Below are 22,050 nucleotides of genomic sequence, written 5' to 3' on the forward strand. Positions count from 1 at the left end.
TTGGATCAATGGTGTAATCAAGATTGACATAATGCTAAATGCATTCAGCTGGTCTCATTGGTCTCCTTCGACCTAGTGGTTCCTCTGCTTGTCTTTCTTGGTATTAACATTTTAGAATCTGGACGTGTTGGATTTGGAAAGATCTGTCTCTTTTTTTTTCTCCTCATGATTAGAGTTGAGTGAAACATTCTGGCAAGTAGACTGTAATACATAGGTGTGTGCTAGCTAGTGCATCATTAACAGCAGGCATACTAACTTTAATCACTTGGTTATGATAATGTTCATCAGATCTCTATTGTAGAGATATCTTTTCTCCTTTGTGAATAAAAGTAACCTGTGATATGATACTGAGGCCATGTGAATAGGCTATAACAAACTTTCACCCAGTCATCATGGGGTAAGCCCATCAACAATGGCTTACTATCTAATGATGATCCTGAATCATTTCCTACGGGAGACTGTAGCAAAATAGGTATTTTTCCAATTCTATCATTCTTCTACATTTATTAGCTTGGCAATCTTCTGTAAAGAAAGCTTTCTCCCTTTTTATCTATATTATCCTTTAGAATATTCATGGAATCTTTGTCTTCATGTGCAGGACACTTCCCCCAAAGCAGCTGTGGGAATACTACTATTTAGAATTAATATTTTCTATAGCCATAAATGACCATACTATTATTCTACATCAAAGCTAATACATTAGTCAACCATTCTGATAATTACCATTCTCATTCCATCTATACACTAGCAGGAAGCCACAAGCTTTGTTAACTTAATTGCTTTTGATATTTAAGCGTTTAAACAACTCTAAATAAATGACTCCCTCAAACAAACAAGAAATACCTATCCATTTGTATTTACCAGGCTTCTAAATTCTATAATCAACATAGCTGACACAGACTGAAAGTGTTTATACCCAACACTTTCCTTTAAGGAAAAGAAACTGCAGCAGGTCCTTAATAAACACATACACAAATACCTCCCAATCTTCAAATCCTCTTAAAGGTACTCCTGATAAAATTCTACTGTACCTACCAGCATCACCTCCATCTTGACTGGAGCCGGCTTCAGCCAATAAATTTGCATTCGAACTCCTATCACAATCTGGCCCTGAGAGTAGAGCACCATCCAGATCTGAAAAGGAGATACAATAATCTGTTATTTACAACCACGCATTAGCCATCACCCAAAACAGCACTCTCTTCTTGGAACTGTTTTTTAAGCAGACCAAATAGAGGATATCTACAAGTACTGAACAGCTACTGTGTGCTTAATGCTACAAGGCACAAAAGCATACATAAGACATGTTTTTCAGCCACAGGAACAAGTGCATACTCCACAGGAACAACCGCACACTGGCTAGGAATGCGTTTTAGAGCCTGGCTCCATCACTATGAGCATGTGCCTCAGTTTCCTCTTATGCATCCCCCTTTATCATAGATTTGCTACAGAAATTTAATTAGTTGATGCAAGCCAAGTGTTACAATCATGATGTCCAATACCCAAAAGACAGCTGCTACTGTTTACTGTATGTCAAGTATATCTCAATAAAAGTTCTAAAAAAGAAAAAAAAAAGATAGCTGATACTGCTAGTACTAAGTACTAGATATATACATTATTGTTTCTTTATTGGTTCAGAAGTGGAAAAGACCAATTAATACTAGATTAGCAAGGGAAGACTTCAGAGAAGAGGTAATTCCTAAGAGTTAATCTTGAAATACTGAAAAACAGCATAAAGGGTATACTAATGAGATAGTACTTTTGGTTCCAGTCTGCTATTTCCCTTGAATCTGTTCCATCTCTTCTTTTTCTCCACCACTGCCTTAATTCAGGCACTCATCATTATTCTCCCGGATTAGTTAGTGAATTACTAAAATAGTTTCTTGGTCTCTTTGCTGCAAATTATAGTGCTCACTCTTCATTTCCCACAACATTGCTAACATTGCTAGAAAGAGCTTCCTAAAACATAAAACTTATGTTGCTCCTCTTTTTTTTTTTTTTTTTTTGCTGTGCATGGGCTTTCTTTAGTTGTGGTGAGTGGGGGCTGCTCTTCGTTGTGGTGCGCAGGCTCCTCATTGCCGTGGCTTCCCTTGTTGCGGAGCACGGGCTCTAGGCACGTGGGCTTCAGTAGTTGCAGTACATGGGCTCAACAGCTGTGGCTCACGGGCTCTAAAGCGCAGGCTCAACAGTTGTGGCGCAGTGGCATGTGGGATCTTCCTGGAGCAGAGACTGAACTTGTGTCCCCTGCACTAGCAGGCAGATTCTCAACCACTGCGCCACCTAGGAAGCCCGTTGCTTCTCTACTTTTAAAATCATCAATGGTTCACCAGTTTTTAGGTTAATCTTCAAACTCCTTAATTTAGAATACAAGGTCCTAATAGTCAAGAACCATTAATACTCTCTCAATCAAAGTCTCAGAAGACATTTTTCAAATGCCACTTTTAATAGGCAATCTCTCCTCTACCTCTCATTCAAGACTCATCTTAGGTATCACCATCCTATACTACCAAGAATTCAAGATGAGGAGTGAAGTACGCATTACTTTCATTTCATTCAATAAATACTGAGCACCTTGGAGGTCACCCAGCGATCTTAAAAAAGTAGTACTGGTAGATTAGCTGGCCAATAGAAACAGTGGCCTGTGTTGTGAATGGAAGATGTGTTAGAGATACAATACAGACAATCTGAGAAATCTGGCTGTAAAGGGAAAGAGTGAGATACAGGGTAAGGGTAAGAGTTTGGAGGCTTTTTTAAGGTGAAAGTAATAAACGTTTAAATGCTGGAAAGAAAAAGTCACTTAATAAAGGGAGAAGACAAAGAAGAAATCCTGCAAAGAGAAGGAATTACCAATTTTGTAAGATTCCTAGAGTCTGGGATCCAGAAGCATAGACAATCAGTGTATATATAGAGAGAAGTTTGAAGACAGGCACTTAAAGACTAAATGTCTATTGGCTTTTTCTTTCTCTGTAACACAGAATAGTAAAATGTGAGGTTACTGCCTAGAGGAAATGGGTTGGAAGTCAGAAGGAAAAGTAAAATAGACACAGACTCCTTTCCTATTCCTTGAGAGCAGGGATACTACCTAGAGTTTATTTTCCCAGTATTTATCATAATGCATGACAAATAAAAGGTTTTCAACAACTGCTGTTAAACACTGGCTTGAATGGTCTGCCCTTTGTAACCTGTGTTACTAATTTAGTTTTAACTTATGAAGAATAGTTTCTCAGGAGTTCCCTGGCAATCCTGTGGTTAGGATTTGGCACTGCCATGGCCTGGGCTCATCCCTGGTCAGGGAACTAAGATTCCAAAAGCCCCATGGCGTGGCCAGAGAGAGCGAGAGAGACACACAGAATAAATTTCTTAGTTTTCTAGTATATAATAATACTAAAACATTCATAAACTAAAAAGTAATTAATTGAAATTTAGTGGCTCTGCTTTCCTATGAAAAGTTAAATGCATTTCAATAAAAAATAAAATTTAAATCGTTACTTTTCCCAGTATTTTTTGAAAAAAGTCATTATTCAAAAAAGTGTACAGTCTGTTCAGAGGGCACTTCTTAAAATTCTGCCAAGTAGGTCTGTAAATACAGAGTTTCTATTTATGTAACATTCTATAGTGATTTGCTGAAGGCTTTCCTCAGCTAGTTCTTAAAGTAGACATTTCCTGTCTGCTACCCTACCTGTAAAGTACTAGGATTTACTTTGTGATCTTTAACCTACATGGACACTAAGTACAGAATATCTCAAACCTAAAAACTTAATGGATGTACACAGAAAGAATACATTTGCCAATAACAAAATCATATCCATACTACAGATATTAAAACCCTTTTAAAAGGTACCAACTACTTGGTTCTTGATACCAAAAATAAACCTCAAAACAGGCGAGCTCGTCCAGGTTGACAACAGCTTTCATAATGACACACTTAACTTAGGAATCAATACATCTTTATCACTGCTGTACCTTACCTGAAACCAGCCAAAGGAAACTACCTAGCAACTTATTTTTAATCAGTTGAGTTGATGTGAATAAGACAGAAGCCAGGCAACCAACTATTCACTTGATATAAGAATATATTCTGCTTCACCCAGGAACTCTTGGTCATCATCTTTTTCCCAAAAAATTATAGGATTAAAAAATAAACTCTAATATACTTCGCTTCTGTGACATTCAGGAACTTCCTATGGAAATCTTTCTCTTAAACTTAGCAAAAAGGGCTAAGATCTCGTGGCAAACAACAAAAGACCTTTTCTGAAGAGCTATTAAAACATTAGTTTTTTAAGATTATAGGAGGTATATGTACACTATGTAACATCATTCAAATGATCAGAGCTAAAATGATCAGAGATAAACCACATACAATTTCTTCTTTTTTTTTACAGATGTATTCTTTTCAGTGAACATGTATTAACTAATCCCCTCCCTAAGAGAACAAAAAACAGACTTTATGCATAAAGTGCTTTTATATGCAATCTCATTTAAATTTCATTACATATTTATACAGTAAGAATATTCTTATCCTCAAGGTTTAAGAGGAAACTAAAGCTAGTGCAGAATGCTGCACTGTTAACTGCATTACACCGCCTCCTGACAACATGAGCACCAAACATTGCACTAAGCAAGCAATTTAAAAAAAAGTACAATTTGCAATGTTGGAAATGAGAGTGCAGAAGTAATGCATTTAACAGTAATACATTTTTTTCTATCTTCAAAGCAACTGCCTCCTTAGGATTCATTTTTTATACTTCTCTGATTAACTACATATTGCATTCTTTTAAAAAATGATAGCTTATTTATTCACTGGTTTTTTAAAAATTATTTACTTTTTATTTATTTATTTATTTATTTATTTTATTGGCTGTGTTGGGTCTTTGTTGCTGCACACGGGCTTTCTCTAGTTGTGGTGAGCGGGGGTACTCTTCATTGTGGTGTGAGGGCTTCTCACTGCGGTGGCCTCTAGAGCACCGGCTCTAGGCACGTAGACTTCAGTAGTTGCAGTACATGGGCTCAATAGTCGTGGCTCACGGGCTCTAGAGCGCAGGCTCAATAGTTGTGGCGCACGCGCTTAGTTGCTCCGCGGCATGTGGGATCTTCCTGGGGCAGGGATTGAACCTGTGTCCCCTGCATTGGCAGGCAGATTCTTACCCACTGTGCAACCTAGGAAGTCTTATTCATTGGTTTTTTAAAAAACCTGATTACCAAGCAATGGAAAGAGAATGAGATTAAAAAGAATGATAAAAATCTCAGTCTTTACCTTCTCAACTGTATAAAAATTACAACTATTTTCTTCACAAGGAAAAGAGTAATAATATTTACCCGTGTCACAAAGTTGCTATGAAAAGTAACATTAGCAAATAAAAATACTGCGTAAATTATAAAGTGCTACATAAATCATGATGTTGTTAAATGAGGTTAATCTTGGGGCATGTGGTTACAAGTTCCTCTTGGACCACAGTGGGCTGGGCTAGCATCGCTTCCAAAGCATCTGGTGTATACTATAGCACCTGCCTGTAAGTGCTAAACAAAGCGATGTTGGGAATGAGGTCTCCCTGACCATTTGCTTTTAGTTCTCAAAATTCCAAACATGAGGCAGGTGCAGACGAATCCAGATTTTCTTAAAACACAAATATTCTTGAAAAAGAATGAAATGGGAGAGAGGACATCAGAAAACAAGGTTCTAGAAATAACTACAACTCCATCCTACAAAAACTCAGATCTATTCAATTTTCATTTTCATGTAAATAGCAACACATTTCTCTGAAGACAGTTTCAGAGAACTAAGTCTAATTTTTTTTCATAAGCAGTTATAGATTTTTTTTCTCTTCATTCATTGTGATTGGTGTTTTTTTTCCCTTTCACCAGGGAGTAAATTCAGTTACAAATGAATTATATAAAGCACCCGACAGTTCTATAGCAGCCTAGAGACTCAACAAATAATCGTTTCTCTCTACCCCCAAACCTGATGATTCAAATAACAGACTAGATTCTACTGTTTCTTCTTTGTTTCTATTCAAACAAGGCTGTTATTTCTTCCATGACTGGGCCTTAACAGGTCTCCTCAGCACACCTCCCACTCCAATCCATGAACACCACCCTCCAAATGTTTTTGCGTTAAAGGCAAACATAAACAGATCGGATCTCTAATTTAAAACTTCTCAATTTATTACCATGTCACACAAAGAATTACAATCTGGTCCTAACCTACTGACCCAACCTCATCTACCCCTACTACACTCCCCTGTCTATTCTTTCACCCACTTACTCCAATTTCTTGCCACCTTGCACCCTCTCCTGGCAAACTCCTACACAATACAAGATTTGATTCCACAAAGCTTTCTCCAACTCTCATGAGCTTTCTCCAACTCTCTCCAACTCTCCAACTCTCAGGAACCTCCCCCACTGCGCCCTCTGCCATACTTCTGATTAACATTTCCCACATTGCACAGGTATGTTTCTGCCTAGCAGCCTCCCTACTGTGAACAATCTTGACAGCAGTATCATCTGAGATGTTGCTCACTTTCTTACAGATTTAAATAAAAATTTTATTACCAAATCTCCTCTTATGATGCGGAAAGCTATTTTGGAGTCCCAGAAAAGTAATATGTGGTTATAACATAATATTTCTGGTTATCCCAGAATACTAAAGCTATATCAGAAATAAAACATTCAGTCTTACAAAAATGTTCAGGTGTTGACACTTACAGGGTTTAGACAACTTAATACTTTCAGCAAGCAGAAGTCACAAAAATGCTTTTATAAGTGATCCACACAAGGCTTCTTCAACACACAGCTTTAGTTGGGACTTCCCTGCTGTTGCAGTGGTTAAGAATCCACCTGCCAACGCAGGGGACATGGGTTTGATCCCTGGTCCAAGAAGATTCCCACATGCCATGGAGCAACTAAGCCCATGCACTACAACTACTGAGCCTGCGCCCTAGAGCCCTGGAGCCACAACTGCTGAAGCCCGTGCGCCCTACCCTAGAGCCCATGCTCTGCAATAAATAAGAGAAACCACCGCACTGAGCAGCCCTGACTCGACACAGCTAGAGAAAGCCCATGCACAGCAACAAAGACCCAACGCAGCCAAAAATAAAATAAATAAATTAATTAATTAATTAAAAAACCACACATATCTTGGATCAAATACGGCAAGACAGGGAAGGAAAGGAACAAAGGCAGAGGAAAGAAGGGAAAAAAGATTTGCAGAATATTCCTACTACCATATAGTTACCTATATTATCATCCTCTTAAGATTAAATATTGACGAGTCATATATTAATATATTTTACAGTCCATTAGCTAATGGTGGACATTTTTTAAAATGAGCATCAGGCCTTCAAACAACTACCCTTTAATACCCAACTGTAACAGTTTCTAAAGGAAAACGACTTTAAATCACTCTTCCTTCATAACATACTCAACTAAAAGGATGCCTGAAAAGTAAAGCAGTACACATCTGGAATCCCTTAAGAAGAAAGAAATAATTCAAGTCCATAAACCTGTTATGCAAAACACTTGGAGTAAGATGCAGAATGCATAAATTTTCAGATTTTGGAAAAGTCATAACTACAATACCCCCAGTGGGGTCTAGAGTAGCATCCTGTTATCAAAATGGTGTTTCTGCAACAAAACATGTAGATATTCACATTTAAGGAAATAAGTAAAAAATATAAATAGGTGGTTTTGCTGCCAATTGAACGCCAGGTTTTGTTGCCAAAATGATTTTTTAAAGCTTTGGTTAATTTTTATAGCCTTCAAGATTTCATAATTATGAAATTTTCTTTCCTTCTAATTAAGAGACATTATGTGTGATAAACTCAAGACAAGTTAAGTGGCCAAACCAAGTCCAATGCCCAAATCTCCTTTACTAAAGCCCAGGTTCCATGGTTTTTAAACATTTTAAGTAGTTGATATAGTAACTTTATATGGCATGACCAAAATACTGGAAAGTCTCAAATCAGATGGCCAATTTTCAAAATTGTAAAAATGTTTAAGTTAAAAAAACAAAAACCTTGATCATTTAAGAAAGTATTTCAAGATTCTGCAACATCTGAAAGTGATGCCCTATTATCAGTTATCACCCAAAATATAGAAGGGCCTAAGTGCTGGTTGGTAGATAACTAAAAAAATTTACTTTAATTAGAAGTAATAATTCACTATTTCAAATAGGATGCATTAGGATATCTTAAAGATACAGTTTGAGCATTCTTTTCTCAAAGTTGTTTTCTAAATACTCAAAATATATGCTTTTTAACCAAAAGACAATTATACAAATTGAATATGTTAAAGCTTCAACCTGATTTCAACTCTACTTGTGAGGATTAATAAAAATTCACAAATGCCACAGAACTGTTTTCCCATTAGAAGTACAGATGAAAGGAACTTGTAGATTGTTTAAAAGAACTCTAAATTATATCCTTTGATCAAGTAAACCCACCTTGCATCTGAGTATTTGTACGGCATTATGAAAAATTCAATCATCTATATGAAATTTTACCAGCTTTTATTAAAGACAAAAATTATATAATCTACTGTTGCATTTACTAGAAAATGCTTTTGAGGAAATTGTGTATTATGAGTACTTGGTGTCAACTAAATAAAACCCCACTGGAGAAATTCCTTTCAGAATTCAGTATCAGGAAAGTCTGTCATCCTGCAGAACTGGTATGTCTCCCCATTTTAAAGGGTTCCTTATCATCTTAGAGCCCAATAAAAAGCTTAATTAGGCTACCCATACTAACACCCTTGACTAGCACACTTTATTGCTAAATTTTATTTTTATTTTGATAATTTTTCTTGTCATTCAAATTCTTTGTTCAAAATGAGGTATGTATTGCATGCATATATAAAATACATTACAGGCAGAGTACAGTTATTTACAATAGGTGCAACTTGCTAGTGTGACTGGCACAAATAATACAAAACTACAGATTCAGAAAATCCATGTTCTGTGAGTCCAGAGTAGATCAAAAACGGGATTAACACCTGACTTGTTCTAACACTATAGATGAGCACACTTCGTAAAAAAATTTTAGGCATTATTTTTGCCCCTACAATTTAATTTCTAATCTTAGATTTACATGTACTTTTACTTGGCAGAAACCTGTCTTCTGGTTGTAAATCAGGAAGACAAGGTTTTGAAATTTTTACATTATCAAAGCAACTTATTAATGGTACCTTTTTTTCCTATTAACCAGAATTGTTTTTCCTAACAGTTTTAATTATCCCATAAACCCCAATAAGACAGTAAAAAGGACAGAAGTTTCTAACTTTTCCTGAATTCTACTTTCAAATATCTTCATATATCAAAAATTATTTGAAAGGAATCTCAGTAGTGAGTCAAATAATAAGTATACTAGCTTCTGTAAGATTTTTTAAAAAAATACCATCTGAATAAAATCCCTGATAAACCTTCTTGTCTCAGTTTTACATTTCTTTATGAGGCATCCAAATACCACCTTCAACATTATGTGACAAGAAGACAACATTATTTAGAGCTGTGATTTATAAACAGTAGGCTCACAAGAGATCCACAAATCCAAATATGCCAAGCACTGCTTGTAGACTAAATGAATAATTCACCATGACTTTTCAGATGTTTAGGTAGAGAATTTTACATTTAAAAGCATTTAAAAAAAAATAAATAAATAAAAGCATTTATTTCACTATTTCTTCAATAAGTAAAAAGTATACCCAATAATGTGGAATTCATTAAAATGTTAGAAGTTTTAAATGGGCCTCATTTTTTAAAAGACTGGGTCACTAGTTTATTGATTGCTAAAGTTTTAATGTCAGCATGGAACCTGCCTCTATTTTTACTAACTGAATGACCCTGAGAAAGGCCTTAACCTTGGTAAATACACACCCACTGCATTCTTTATTGGTCAGAATTTGCTTGGAGAGTTCTAGCCAATTCTGTGCACCAAAATTTCAGGGTGAAACAAACTGTAACTGTTAAGAAGGATGTAACGGGGATATGTGTATAAAAACAGATGATTGAACTTGGTGTACCCCCCCAAAAAAATAAAAAAATTTAAAAATTAAAAAAAAAAAAAAAAGAAGGATGTAAAGGGTTTGGAATTCACAAGGTGGGAGGTACAGCACTTAGCCTAGAAGAAGGGGACTTCAGGGGAATTTCTAAAATGTTAATATCTGAAGGGTTATCAGGTTGATTGGAGAGATTAGAGGTTAGGCTCAGATTATACTACTAAAAATGGTGGAATTAGGAAGTTAAAGAGAAGCAAATTTTAGCTCAATATAAAGTAACTTCTAATAATCATTCATTCTACGCTAGAACAGGCTGCTTAAAAAAGTGTTCTAAAGGACTTCCTAGGTGGCGCAGTGGTAAAGAATCTGCCTGCCAATGCAGGTGACACGGGTTCGAGCCCTGTCCTGGGAAGATTCCACATGCCATGGAGCAACTAAGCCCATGTGCCACAACTATTGAGCCTGTGCTCTAGAGCCCATGAGCCACAACTACTGAGCCCATGTGCCGCAACTATTGAAGCCCATGCGCCTAGAGCCCATGCTCCACAACAAGAGAAACCACTACAATGAAGAGCCTGTGCACCACAATGAAGAGTAGCCCCTGCTCTCAGCAACTAGAGAAAGCCCGTGTGCAACAACGAAGACCCAAAGCAGCCAATAAAATAAATAAATAAATTTATTAAAAAAAAAAGTTCTAAGTATTAAAACAAAAGGCCAGGCTGGGGCTATAAGACCACCTATCTAGAATTTGGTAGACAGCACACTGCACTGGAAAACTTATTTTAAATAATCTCAATAGTCTTTAAGGGAGACTAAGATGACCATGACAGCTATATTTTTATGTTTGTCATTCTTCATAATAACCTATAAAATAAGTACTATATTCTAAAGAAGAGGAAACCGAGGGCAAGAATTTAGCTTAATTTGATTATGGTAAAATAGTAAGTGGCAGAGCTCATTTTTCAATCCTGATTCAATCTGGGCTCTTTCCTTTGTATCAGTAGATCTCAACCTTGGTTCATAGCACAATCACATGTAGAGTTTATAAATTTCAACAACCAGGCCACATCCCAGATCAATTAAATCGAAATCCCTACCAAAGAGATCCAAGCATCATGGTCGCCAGTAAAGTTCCCAAGTAACACCAACATGCAGCCTGATCTACACCAAGGGCTGGCAATAAAGCTTTACTGGAACACACCCATGTTCATTTGTTTACACTTTATGACTGCTTTCATGCTACAATGACAGAGTTAAGTAACTGACTTTATGACCAGCAAACCCAAAAATATTTACTGCTTGGCCCTTTACAGTAAAAATCTGTCAGCCTCTAGCTCTATATCATATTATGTCCTAGCTCTTAGAAGACCCATTTTCTGCCACTGAATGAAGGTGGATTCAGAGGCACTAAAAAGTTGTGAAAAATTTTAACAGCTGGCATGTAGCACATCACTGATACAACCAAATCTGTGAGTTAAGCAAGGTTCATCAGATACTAATGTGATATTAATGACATAATAGAATTATCTTTTATAAGACATTGAGATAAATTAAAAGCATATTAGACTACCAAAACTAATTTATGATAGACCTAGTCCATTGATAGAACCTCAGCTATGGGTGCTTGATAAGATAATCACTAGTAATGTTATTTTTGAAAGTATGCACTGTGGTTCAAATTACTGCTCTTCTTGTCTTTGAATCACTCCAATTATGTGTGGCATTAATTTTAAAAATGGGGTTAGCTCTGATTAGTTTTGTCAATCAATTACTACCCAAAAAGATCTGCTTACTCTTTATATTGTGTGTATCTATATGAGTTAAAAAAAAAACACTACAGGGTTCCCACCATAGTATTAAATGCTTAATTCATGCAGCAGAAAGACAACATAGCTCTAATTCTGAGAACTGCTTCAAGGTCTTCTACATTAAAAATTAAGCCAAAACAAAGTGCTGCTAAGAAAGTCTATTTACCATTAATACTTTAAAGAAATTACCTCTGGGGTTTTATTGCTAAAGAGTTGATAAGTAGGAGGGGAAGATCAGCAAAAAGTATTCATTACACATGCATACTAATTTTCACATGATTAAAATTTCTACCAATGAAAACTAAATCCAAACCTGAACAGCCAGAGGAACCATTTCACAGAATTGTGGCATTTTGCCCTTTGGGAACTAAAAACAATGCTCTCTTTTTTTTAACAAAAAGCACTCCATCCCCAGATAATCACCATCACATGAATTAGACACTGAACCAACCGTTACAGAGCTCTGAGGCAACACAACCAGTAAATCATATATGACAGTGGTGGACAAGCCTGAAGTCTGCATAGAAAAACCACAAACCCACTGGGCTACTTCTTCAAATAAAAGTAAGTTAAACACAGAAATTAAGTTAAAGGTATAGAGAAGTTTCAAATCTATTTTCACTCTTCAACAATGGTCCCCCTCACTCTTTTTTTTTTTAAATTTTATTGGATTATAGTTACTTTACAATGTTGTATTAGTTTCTGCTGTACAGCAAAGTGAATCAGTTATATGATACATATATCCGCTATTTTTTAGATTTCCTTCCCATTTAGGTCACCACAGAGCTCTGAGTAGAGTTCCCTGTGCTATACAGTAGGTTGTCATTAATTATCTATTATGTACATAGTAGTGTATATGTCAACCCCAATCTCCCAATTCATCCGACTCCCCCATTCCCACCTTCGTAACCATAAGTTTGTTCTTTACATTTGTAAATTTATTTCTTCTCTGCGAATAAGTTCATCTGTACCATTTTTCTAGATTCCACATATAAGCAATATTATACAATGTTTTTCTCTTTCTGACTTACTTCACTCTCTATGACAATCTCTAGATCCATCCACATCTCTGCAAATGGCACTATTTCACTCCTTTCTATGACTGAGTAATATTCCATGTATATATGTACCACCCCTTCTTTATCCATTTCTCTATTGATGGACATTTAGGTTGCTTCCATGTCCTGCCTATTGTAAATAGTGCTGCAATGACCATGGGGATGCACGCATCCTTGTGAATTACAGTTTTCTCTGGGAACCTTCATACTGTTCTCCATAGCGGCTGTACCAAATTACATCTCCCCCAAGGGTACAGGAGGGTTCCCTTTTCTCCACACCCTCTCCAGCATTTATTGTTTGTGGACTTTTAAATCATGGCCATTCTGACCAGTGTGAGGTGATACCTCATTGTAGTTTTGATTCGCATTTCTCTAATAATTGGTGACCCCAAGCATCTTTTCATGTGTTTGTTGGCCATCTCTAACCCACACTAGGGCTTCCTAGGTGGCGCAGTGGTTAAGAATCTGCCTGCCAATGCAGGGGACACCGGTTTGATCCCTGCTCCAGGAAGATCTCACAGGCTGAGGAGCAACTAAGCCCGTGTGCCACAACTATTGAGCCTGCGCTTTAGAGCCCATGAGCCACAACTATTGAGCCCATGTGCTGCAACTACTAAAGCCCACGCGCCTAGAGCCCGTGCTCTGCAACAAGCCCCCACTCACAACTAAAGAAAGCCCGTGCACAGCAAAAAAAAGACCCAACACAGCCAATAAAATAAAATAATTTAATTAATTAAAAAAAACAAAAAACCCCACACTACAAATGTGATATGTTAAGGTTCCCAAAGGAATATATATATATACTGAAGAGAAAGGTCTCAGAGTCCTCTCTCTTACTAAACTAACACAAATGAGAATGAAAATGAGGTAACAGTGGGACAAACTTAAAATATTTCAGCTTCTGTAAGATTTATGGGGAGAACAGAACAGGAGCTCTAAATAAAGTAGAATAATCCCATTAACATTTGCAAAGTTCTATAAAACAATTGTTTAACTACAAAAAAAATGAGAGTAAAGAATGTTATCTAGATCTCAAAAATGTTCTGACATGACAAACTGATCACATATTACAACCCAAAGGTTTTTTGTTTGTTTGTTTCTTTTTAATCTTTTCCAACACTGGGTACATAAAGTAAGCAGAGCCTAAAGATCAGGAAAGTCAAAGAACTATATACATGGTGTCCACATGCCATAAAATACAGGCAAATTCCATATTTAACACAAGCTTTGAGAAACTCACATATACAAGCTTAGAGAAAAAACTAAGATATACCAAATCTTATATTTGGTATAAGATTATATAAGATATAATATGTGCTTGTTTGAGTGATTTTTCTCCCTTCTATTATAAAGACTCAAATTTTAGTATTACTTATGTGTATTACTTTTATAATGAAAAAAATACACTAAGAATACACACAAGATTATATCCAACCAGAATTAGAATGAAAGCTGAGATACCTTTGTATATACAGTATTTACCTGGTTCCTCCTTGATGAATGACAAATCTTCTTCTGGATAGGCAACAGGTGGCTGCATCACTGAGCAATCTTCTAAATTTGTTTCATTATTAGGTGGTATATTATAAATAAATCTCTTGGTAGCCTGGGTTTTCCTCCTTGTTTTGCCAGTCTCTTGAATTCCCTGGGAGCTCATATTATTCCAAATAAACACTTTTGTTTGACCTTGAGACTCATTTTCTGTCAATTCAGGTGAACCATCCTGGACCCAACCACTGTCATTCACTTGGTAGTTTTCTATTTGGCCCTCGTCGAGGTTACAACCATCATTTTCAATTTTTACATTACTTGCCAAATTCGTAAGATTCCGTGTTGCCCAAAAACTGGCGATTTTTTGATCCCGTGATGAAGACAAGCCATCTCTGTTAACTGGTTTTCTATTATTATAGTCCACAACTACAGACTCTGGAGCTTCCGATTTAATGCTTATATTTAAGGCATCTTTAATGAAATTCCGGCAAGTCTGCACAACTTCACTCATTTGAAGGTAGCTGGCTACTGTCATTACTTCAATGGCATTTTGGCTTGTGAGCACCAGGTTACCAGAATACAAGAAGTCCAAGATGACTGAAAAACCTTGAACTGCAGCAATATCTAAATGGGTAGTATTGTTTTGGTTAGGGCTTTCTTTGTTTGAAAAGCAATATAAAGTCTTAAAGAAACGGCTGCCTGCAACCAGGATGTTCTTATGAGCTTTAAAGATTTTTCCGCTCACCACAATGCTGACATCACAAAGAATACCTTTCTTCCTCTGTTCATTTAGTTGTCGAAGAAGTTGATAGCAATAAGAGTTCTCATTTGGCCTACTATTAAAGTCACAGTACCCCTCCTCTGATGGTATTTCTGACTCCTGTAATAGATGGAAAACATTAATATTAAATTTTATTTACTTTTTAAAGCCTCCAGACCAGACAATAAATCATTATCAATGCAACTTTTTAAAAAGCAGTATCAAATACACTAATTTGTTAGTAACCATTGCATATTTTGAGGCTGAAGTATTCACAATCCCAAATATTGAGAGGAAAGGAGTGAACAGCTTGCTGCAAGCCACTGCTATTATTTTAAAAAAAAAGTAACATCCTGAGGAGCAGCAGAATGTCATTAAAAGAATATGTATCACATATCATGCTATCTTTTCAAATATAGCTGAAAACATGGATTAAGAATTATTTAAAATTAAAATAGGGAATCCCCTCATGGTCCAGTGGTTAGGGCTCAGTGCTTTGGGCTCAGTGCTTTCACTGCCTGGCCAAGTTCAATCCCTGGTCTGGGAACTGAGATCCCACATACCATGTGACACAGCCAAAAAATAAATAGCAATTATTTTCTCATGTAAAAAAAATGCTCGTTCACAAGAATCAAATTAATTTGCCTTATTTCTTTAACTGATAGGAATGCAAGTAGCCTTTCCGACTGATCTTAAAATTTTCAGGTTAGAATACCCTGGGCATCTCATCCTATTTAACACTATTAAAAAGTGAATTTTAAGTCTTGGCAAACACTGAGTCAGATAGCTTAGGTCAATAAACTTAATTAAGTCTAACTAATGACAAAGTAAGTTAAGACCCAAATAAAAAATGTGCTTCAAACTACAGGAATACCCAATTATATAATTTCCCAATCAATTTTCAAAATGACTTATCTCTTCAGGATCATAAATACTATCCATCATGTAAAAATTCCTGAACTCAAAATTCTTAATGTTTATAATCTTAATTTTATAAGTACTCATTACAGTTCAGTTTAGCATCACTAAAGCTATGGTAATTTCCTATAAAATAACATGATATCAACAGCAAGAATAAAGGAGTGTGATCTAAATTTTGGAATGCTGCCTATACTAGTTATTAACTATGTGTCCTTGGGCAAGTCACCACCATCCCTTAAACTATAAAGCAGTAAGTACTATGAATGTTTCTAATTAAGAACTTCAGGACTTTACTCAGAGTGCCTAAGTGGGTAAGCTCCCTAAATTAGGCAGGTGTCTATTCTCTCAGCACCTTGTTCAATAACTTTCCTAGATAACTAAGGTAATTAAAAATTGTTTTCCAATAGAAAAAGTGCTTAGACGTTTCTTGTAGAAAAGATAACTGACCATGCGGACCTTATTCAAGTGTTAAAGATTCATTATTTTCTTTGGCACAGAATATTAACTTAAATACAGGTCATTACTATAAAATAATGAGATACATAAATAACAGATCCATGAGTATATGAGCCTGGGGAAAACATGGAAAAGACACATACTAGATTGTAAACATGCTGGGAGGACTGATATACTTGGAAAGGAAAAGAGAGGAGGAGGAATAAGAGGAAAAAAAGGTGTAGGGAACAAAGCTGTTAGGAATGCAAAAAAAAGTTCTCATGGAATATTCTATATGGTGGTGAGATTCCTAAGCTATCCCACATCTCCACTTAACCCCATCATGGGTATGGCTAAATTATAAAATATTAGTTTTCATTCTGAATCCTGAACACAGGGGGTCATGCATATAACAATCCCAATTCTCTGAAACTAAACCAGACCACATAATCCATCTAAGCATTTTCATGCTGCTTCCAGGTATGAGAAGTCAAATGAAGGAACCAAAATACAGTACTAGAACTCCAGGACACTTCAGTATTTCACAAGAATAATGAAACATTACAGATAACCCTGCAAATCTGGACTACATGATCACTACAGAATGAACCACAGGAAGCAGAGAATTTCCCTTCCATTTCCTTGGGCTGCATCCCTATCACTTTCCACTGCCTCGAGTGCATGCTTCAATTTCATACCTATACTCTACCCCTACTCCCACATTCTCACTTTATCTTACCAAAATATCCCATGTTCTAAATTGGCTATATTCTCCTCCTACTAAAACACCCAATCCTAAACAAAAACTGCTAAGAGCCACAGCTGGAATAAAGTAATCGTACTTCATGATTAAGTCCCAAATTTTGCTTTGGGGGGCTGGACGAAATGAAGTGAGGTTAAAAAGACATTTTAACTTTTAGATCTTGTATACAGACCAGTAAGTTGTGAAGTTTCAAACTATTTAGCAAAGGGGATGGGAAATGTTTAGGACTTGTATGAGTATATAAAGGACTAAACCAAAACTAAAAATATCTAAAATAGTTACTGCTGCATAATTTTCTACAGAAGCATCATACTGTTTACTTTCATGAGGTCATTTGAATAAGACTTTTTACTAATTTGCCTATGCTCTCTAGTCACTACAGAAAATTTCCAAAGTGCATCTCTCTTTGATGCAGGCCCAAAACTAAGCTTTGCTATGCATGCCATACCTGCCCAGTGAAGCTCATTTAGTTCAAAATCCTAACATATACTGCAGTAACAGTATGAATACTTGGAAGAAGGAAAATTTTAAGCACTGTTTAAAATTTGGTAACCCATCATGAAGTGTCTGTGGAAGCAGTGAATTAGCATTTACAAGTCAAGAAGTGCCTAAAGTTTACACAGTAAGCAATTCAAAACACTAAGAAGGAGGTGGCTATGTCACAGCAGTCAGTTTAGGCCATGGTCACTGTGCTCTGAATTTTTTGGGCCAGTCCCAATTTCTGTAATTCTCTGCCATTATCAGACCAAATGTCCTAATTTTTAAAAATAACTTAGACAAAAGCCTAACCACCAAAATATCTGCCCATTCCATTTTTGATACAAACTATACAAACCAAACACACTACCCAACCACTATTTTTTCTCATTACTATTGTGCAAGAACAGTAACGTTACCTGTTTTTACAAGCAACACTAACAGTTTCTCTTTCAGTACTGAGAAGAGCACTATGCCATGTTTTTGTAGCACCTATTAAATATGCTCTTCACAATGAAAGGTTTACAAGTCAAAAGTATATGTACTCTACAAGGGGAGTATTATTTGAAAATATGGGTAAAACAGAGCAAAATAAACACTACAATAAGCTGCCAATATTATCTGCTGAACCAAATAAATTCCTAGTACTAAAGACAAAAATCGTAGTAGATCCCTAAGAACTCAAGCCATCTCTCTCTCTGGTTCCTTCCTTAACATTCTATGTCCATTCTTGGTACACTGATAAACATGAGGTATCACTGATAAGTAAAAATACACTGATAAAAAGGTTTAAATATTTCCAGAACTGGTCTTTTTAAAGACCAGTTGGAAAACTTTCTATTCCTTTTCCCAAAAAGGAAAACATGACTTAGCCCAGACATTAGTCTAAACTAGATAAACAAGGAGATTTTAAGGAAATGGACATTCAGGCTTCAAAAATCCATTTGTTATACCAGCAATTCTATAAATATGAAAAGTCTTCTGTTATGTTATTTGTGAGGATGCCCGTAAGTAAAATCACAATTTTAGATCTGGAAGATACCTTAATTAACTCTTCCAAAATTAAGAAAATATAGAAAAGTATTCATTTGGGTTAAAATCCTCATAGTGTATTATCTTCAAATTTATTTCCAGAAAGGCCAAAAATATTAAATATTTTACTCAGAGAAAAAGCTCCTAAAACCTTGAAAAACCCTGACTTTACTCAATAAGAATTAAGTGCATGCCTACTTTAGACAGGTTCTACACTGGGGACCCAAAATGAATTAGTTCCCAACCTGAAGTTATCACTTCAAGATTCTTAAGGTACTGAACAGTATAAACAAGGGTTTTATGAGAGCAGAGGGGAGGTGTATCTGATACAGGTTTTTTGTTTTGTTTTTTTTTGGAGGTGGGGGAGGAGATGCTTTTTGAAAGAAAGATCTGAGCAGAGCCTTAAAGGATGCAGGAGTGGAATGGAAGGATGAGCATTCTAAGCAAGTGAAATAGTGTGAGGAAAAGAACCAAGATGGTCTACAGCATCCTCACAATTCTAGATTTATGAAAGAACTTCAAGGGGATCCCCAAAAAGCCCAAGAAATGCAAATACGCTCTTACGAATTTTTTTGGAGCAAAAAGTATCCAAACTTGTATCAGATTATCAAGAGATCTGAATCCTGCGCAAGATTAAAAACCACTGCTATAGTTGCCTACTTGGAGTTTTAGAAGTAGTGATTTGATTGAATTAGCAGATAAAGAAATGACTGTGGTAGCAAAGTGGAGGATAATTATCAGCGGATGAAGACTGGAGGTACCATGACCAGGGGAATCTACTGTTAACAGTGCAACATATTGTATTTGCAAGAAACAAGAACCTCAAGAACCTTAACTAGGTAAGAGAGATAATGCTGATGGGGGAGGGGTAGAGTGAGGCAACCTGGAAAAAAATTTGGAAAGTAAAATCTGAACTTGAGTGATTAACTAGATTTCAAGGTAAGGGTGGGGACGGAGATTACAGGAGTCTTCACAGCATTCTACCTGGGGGAGCTAGATAATGCCACCAACTTGTAGAGAATCCGAGACCACACTACCCAGTCTCCTCATGCTTCTGAGGGCTAACAGTGGGAGAGAACTTCAGCAGCAGTGAGCTCATCTGTAGTCAATCCATAAATGATAAGAAAATGCTATTTGGTTAAAAAAAATCAAGTAATTAGTATTTACTTCTCTACCCAGAATTTTAGTCCTCTTTTGATGAATGGATTAGTAGGAAAAGAAACCATTTCCAACACAAACATCAAAGTGTAAAATGAAAGCATTAAAAACAAAAATCTTTACTACTTTTGTTGTAGCAACCCACTAGAACAGTATACTGAAAGATTAAAACATCAAGGTCCACATACAAACCCAAATTTTAAAACTCAAATTCAATTTCCAGCATGAGGACAAACAAGGCCACAGTGAACATGATGCCAAATAGATGCCTGCTGGTAGTACTGACAAATTATATAACAGTAGAAAGAAAGAAAGATCTCCCTTGCAATCTTCTATGACTTCTCTGATATCCTTGAGTGATGGCATCTTCTCTTGCAATTTAAGTACTATCCCCCAAAATTCTAAATCTATAGGTCTAGGGTAGAAGTCTTCAGGTGATTATAACTTCCAGCCAATTTCAGATACCAAAAATATGCTTTATTACCAGCTCTCCTCAAAACCCTCACATACACACTACACGTGTGCTTCTAAACAGCAACTTACACTTATTTCACCATGGTCCTCCCCTGCTTAAAACTGCTAAATAGTTTGCCCATTTGTTAATGGAATAAAATATCAATACAATCATGAAAAGATCATCCATAGCCTGGAGTCTGCCTAGCCATTCAAACTTGATTTTTCATCCTGCTCAACAACCAAATCATCTACTTCTCAGACACCAAGACATCAATTTCCATTATGCACAAGCTGCTTCCAACTGCAATGCCTGGAAAGCTCTCCTCTCTTCAACACTGATTCATTTAACACAAGTTAGAAGCCAATTCTACAAGTTTCTTGGTTCCAACCTTCACAAATAGAATTGATGACTTTCTTTGGTGTCAACTATAACTTGAATATACTTATAACTTGAATATACTTCTAACATGGTTATCTATCATTTTATTGTCAGGTCTGTCTCTCCTTACTAGAATACAAGTTTCTTGAGGGCAGAAAAATGTCTTATTATATAGGTTTAACTTCAGTGCCTTGTATCTACCTAATACGTGTATGTAAACTTAAGAGGGAGAAAGAAGCCAGTCCTAGATACACTATAAGGTACAGCAAAAATCACAAGGGAAAGGAACCAGCTTTTACCAAATCAAACACAATGAATGACTGTTAGAACCTATACAAATATTACACAAATTGGTAAAATAATGGGCCATAGGCTCTGTAGTCATCTGTAATGCCTATTTCTCCTTCCTAATCTTTCTTCCAAAATCATTAAAAAACATTTTTGCCAAATGCTAAGGAGGCTGGTAGATCTGTCTCACCTTTGCTTTTGTAGCTCACCAACACATTCCAATTAGTAATTTTAATCAGATCACCGATCTGAATTAAGTATTTACTTTCTGGAAAGGTTAACTAAATTTATAACAATAACATATTTGAGTGCGTGTTTTAGGTTTACTAAACTGGAAAGAGCTGACAGAATGTGTGATTTAGGCTATGAAAATTTCACAACTGGGTAGAAAGTGATTTGAACCAAGATACAGGGTAATCACTATTATTAAAGCAATTTTAAAGTCCTCTGGGCCAAATGGTCAAATCCTATATGAGCTAATCATTGAACCTGATTCCAGATTTTGTCAGTTGTTACTCAAAATAGAAACTATATGTTGTCTCTTATATGCTTATAAATACAAGGATCTTTCTGAAATAGAAGGCTCCAGAAACTGATTCTGAAAGCATATTTATAGACTCTCCCATGAGCAATCCTTAACAACCAAAATCCAAATAACAGAAGACTATCAAAGGTTTTAAGAATGTGCCACAGGGAATTCCCTGGCGGTCCAGTGGTTAGGACTCCACCACTGTTTCCAATGTAGGGGGCATGGGTTTGATCCCTGGTCTGGGATCCCGCAAGCCATGGTTAGGACTCCACCACGCTTCCAATGTAGGGGGCACGGGTTTGATCCCTGGTCTGGGATCCCGCAAGCCATGGGGTGCGGCCAAAAAAAAGAATGTGCCACAGTTTTTTGGCCACCACCCTGGAATTAACAGAAAATAACTTTTCTCTTACAGAAGGCATAAGAAAAAAAATTAAGTAACCTTTATTCACATACTAAGATCTGGCCAAACTCCTCTCAAAAAACTGGCTTTCTCAACCTGAATGTCCAT

At 36.3% G+C, this 22,050-nt stretch overlaps 1 protein-coding gene across 2 annotated transcripts in view; it reads right to left on the reverse strand.

The window, feature by feature from the left end:
- Nucleotides 1-22,050, reverse strand: part of ZBTB10 (zinc finger and BTB domain containing 10) — a 36,698-nt gene that overhangs the window by 9,375 nt on the left and 5,273 nt on the right. For both annotated transcript variants that reach the window (XM_057736928.1, XM_057736926.1), the window contains exons 2-3: nucleotides 14,336-15,224; nucleotides 1,036-1,134 (exon numbers count right to left, since the gene is read on the reverse strand). In XM_057736928.1, the coding sequence (XP_057592911.1) occupies nucleotides 1,036-1,134; nucleotides 14,336-15,224 (988 nt within the window). The remainder of the gene's footprint in view (nucleotides 1-1,035; nucleotides 1,135-14,335; nucleotides 15,225-22,050) is intronic.

This window comes from Hippopotamus amphibius, chromosome 5 (assembly GCF_030028045.1).
Source record: "Hippopotamus amphibius kiboko isolate mHipAmp2 chromosome 5, mHipAmp2.hap2, whole genome shotgun sequence".
NCBI classification, from domain to species: Eukaryota; Metazoa; Chordata; class Mammalia; order Artiodactyla; family Hippopotamidae; genus Hippopotamus; species Hippopotamus amphibius.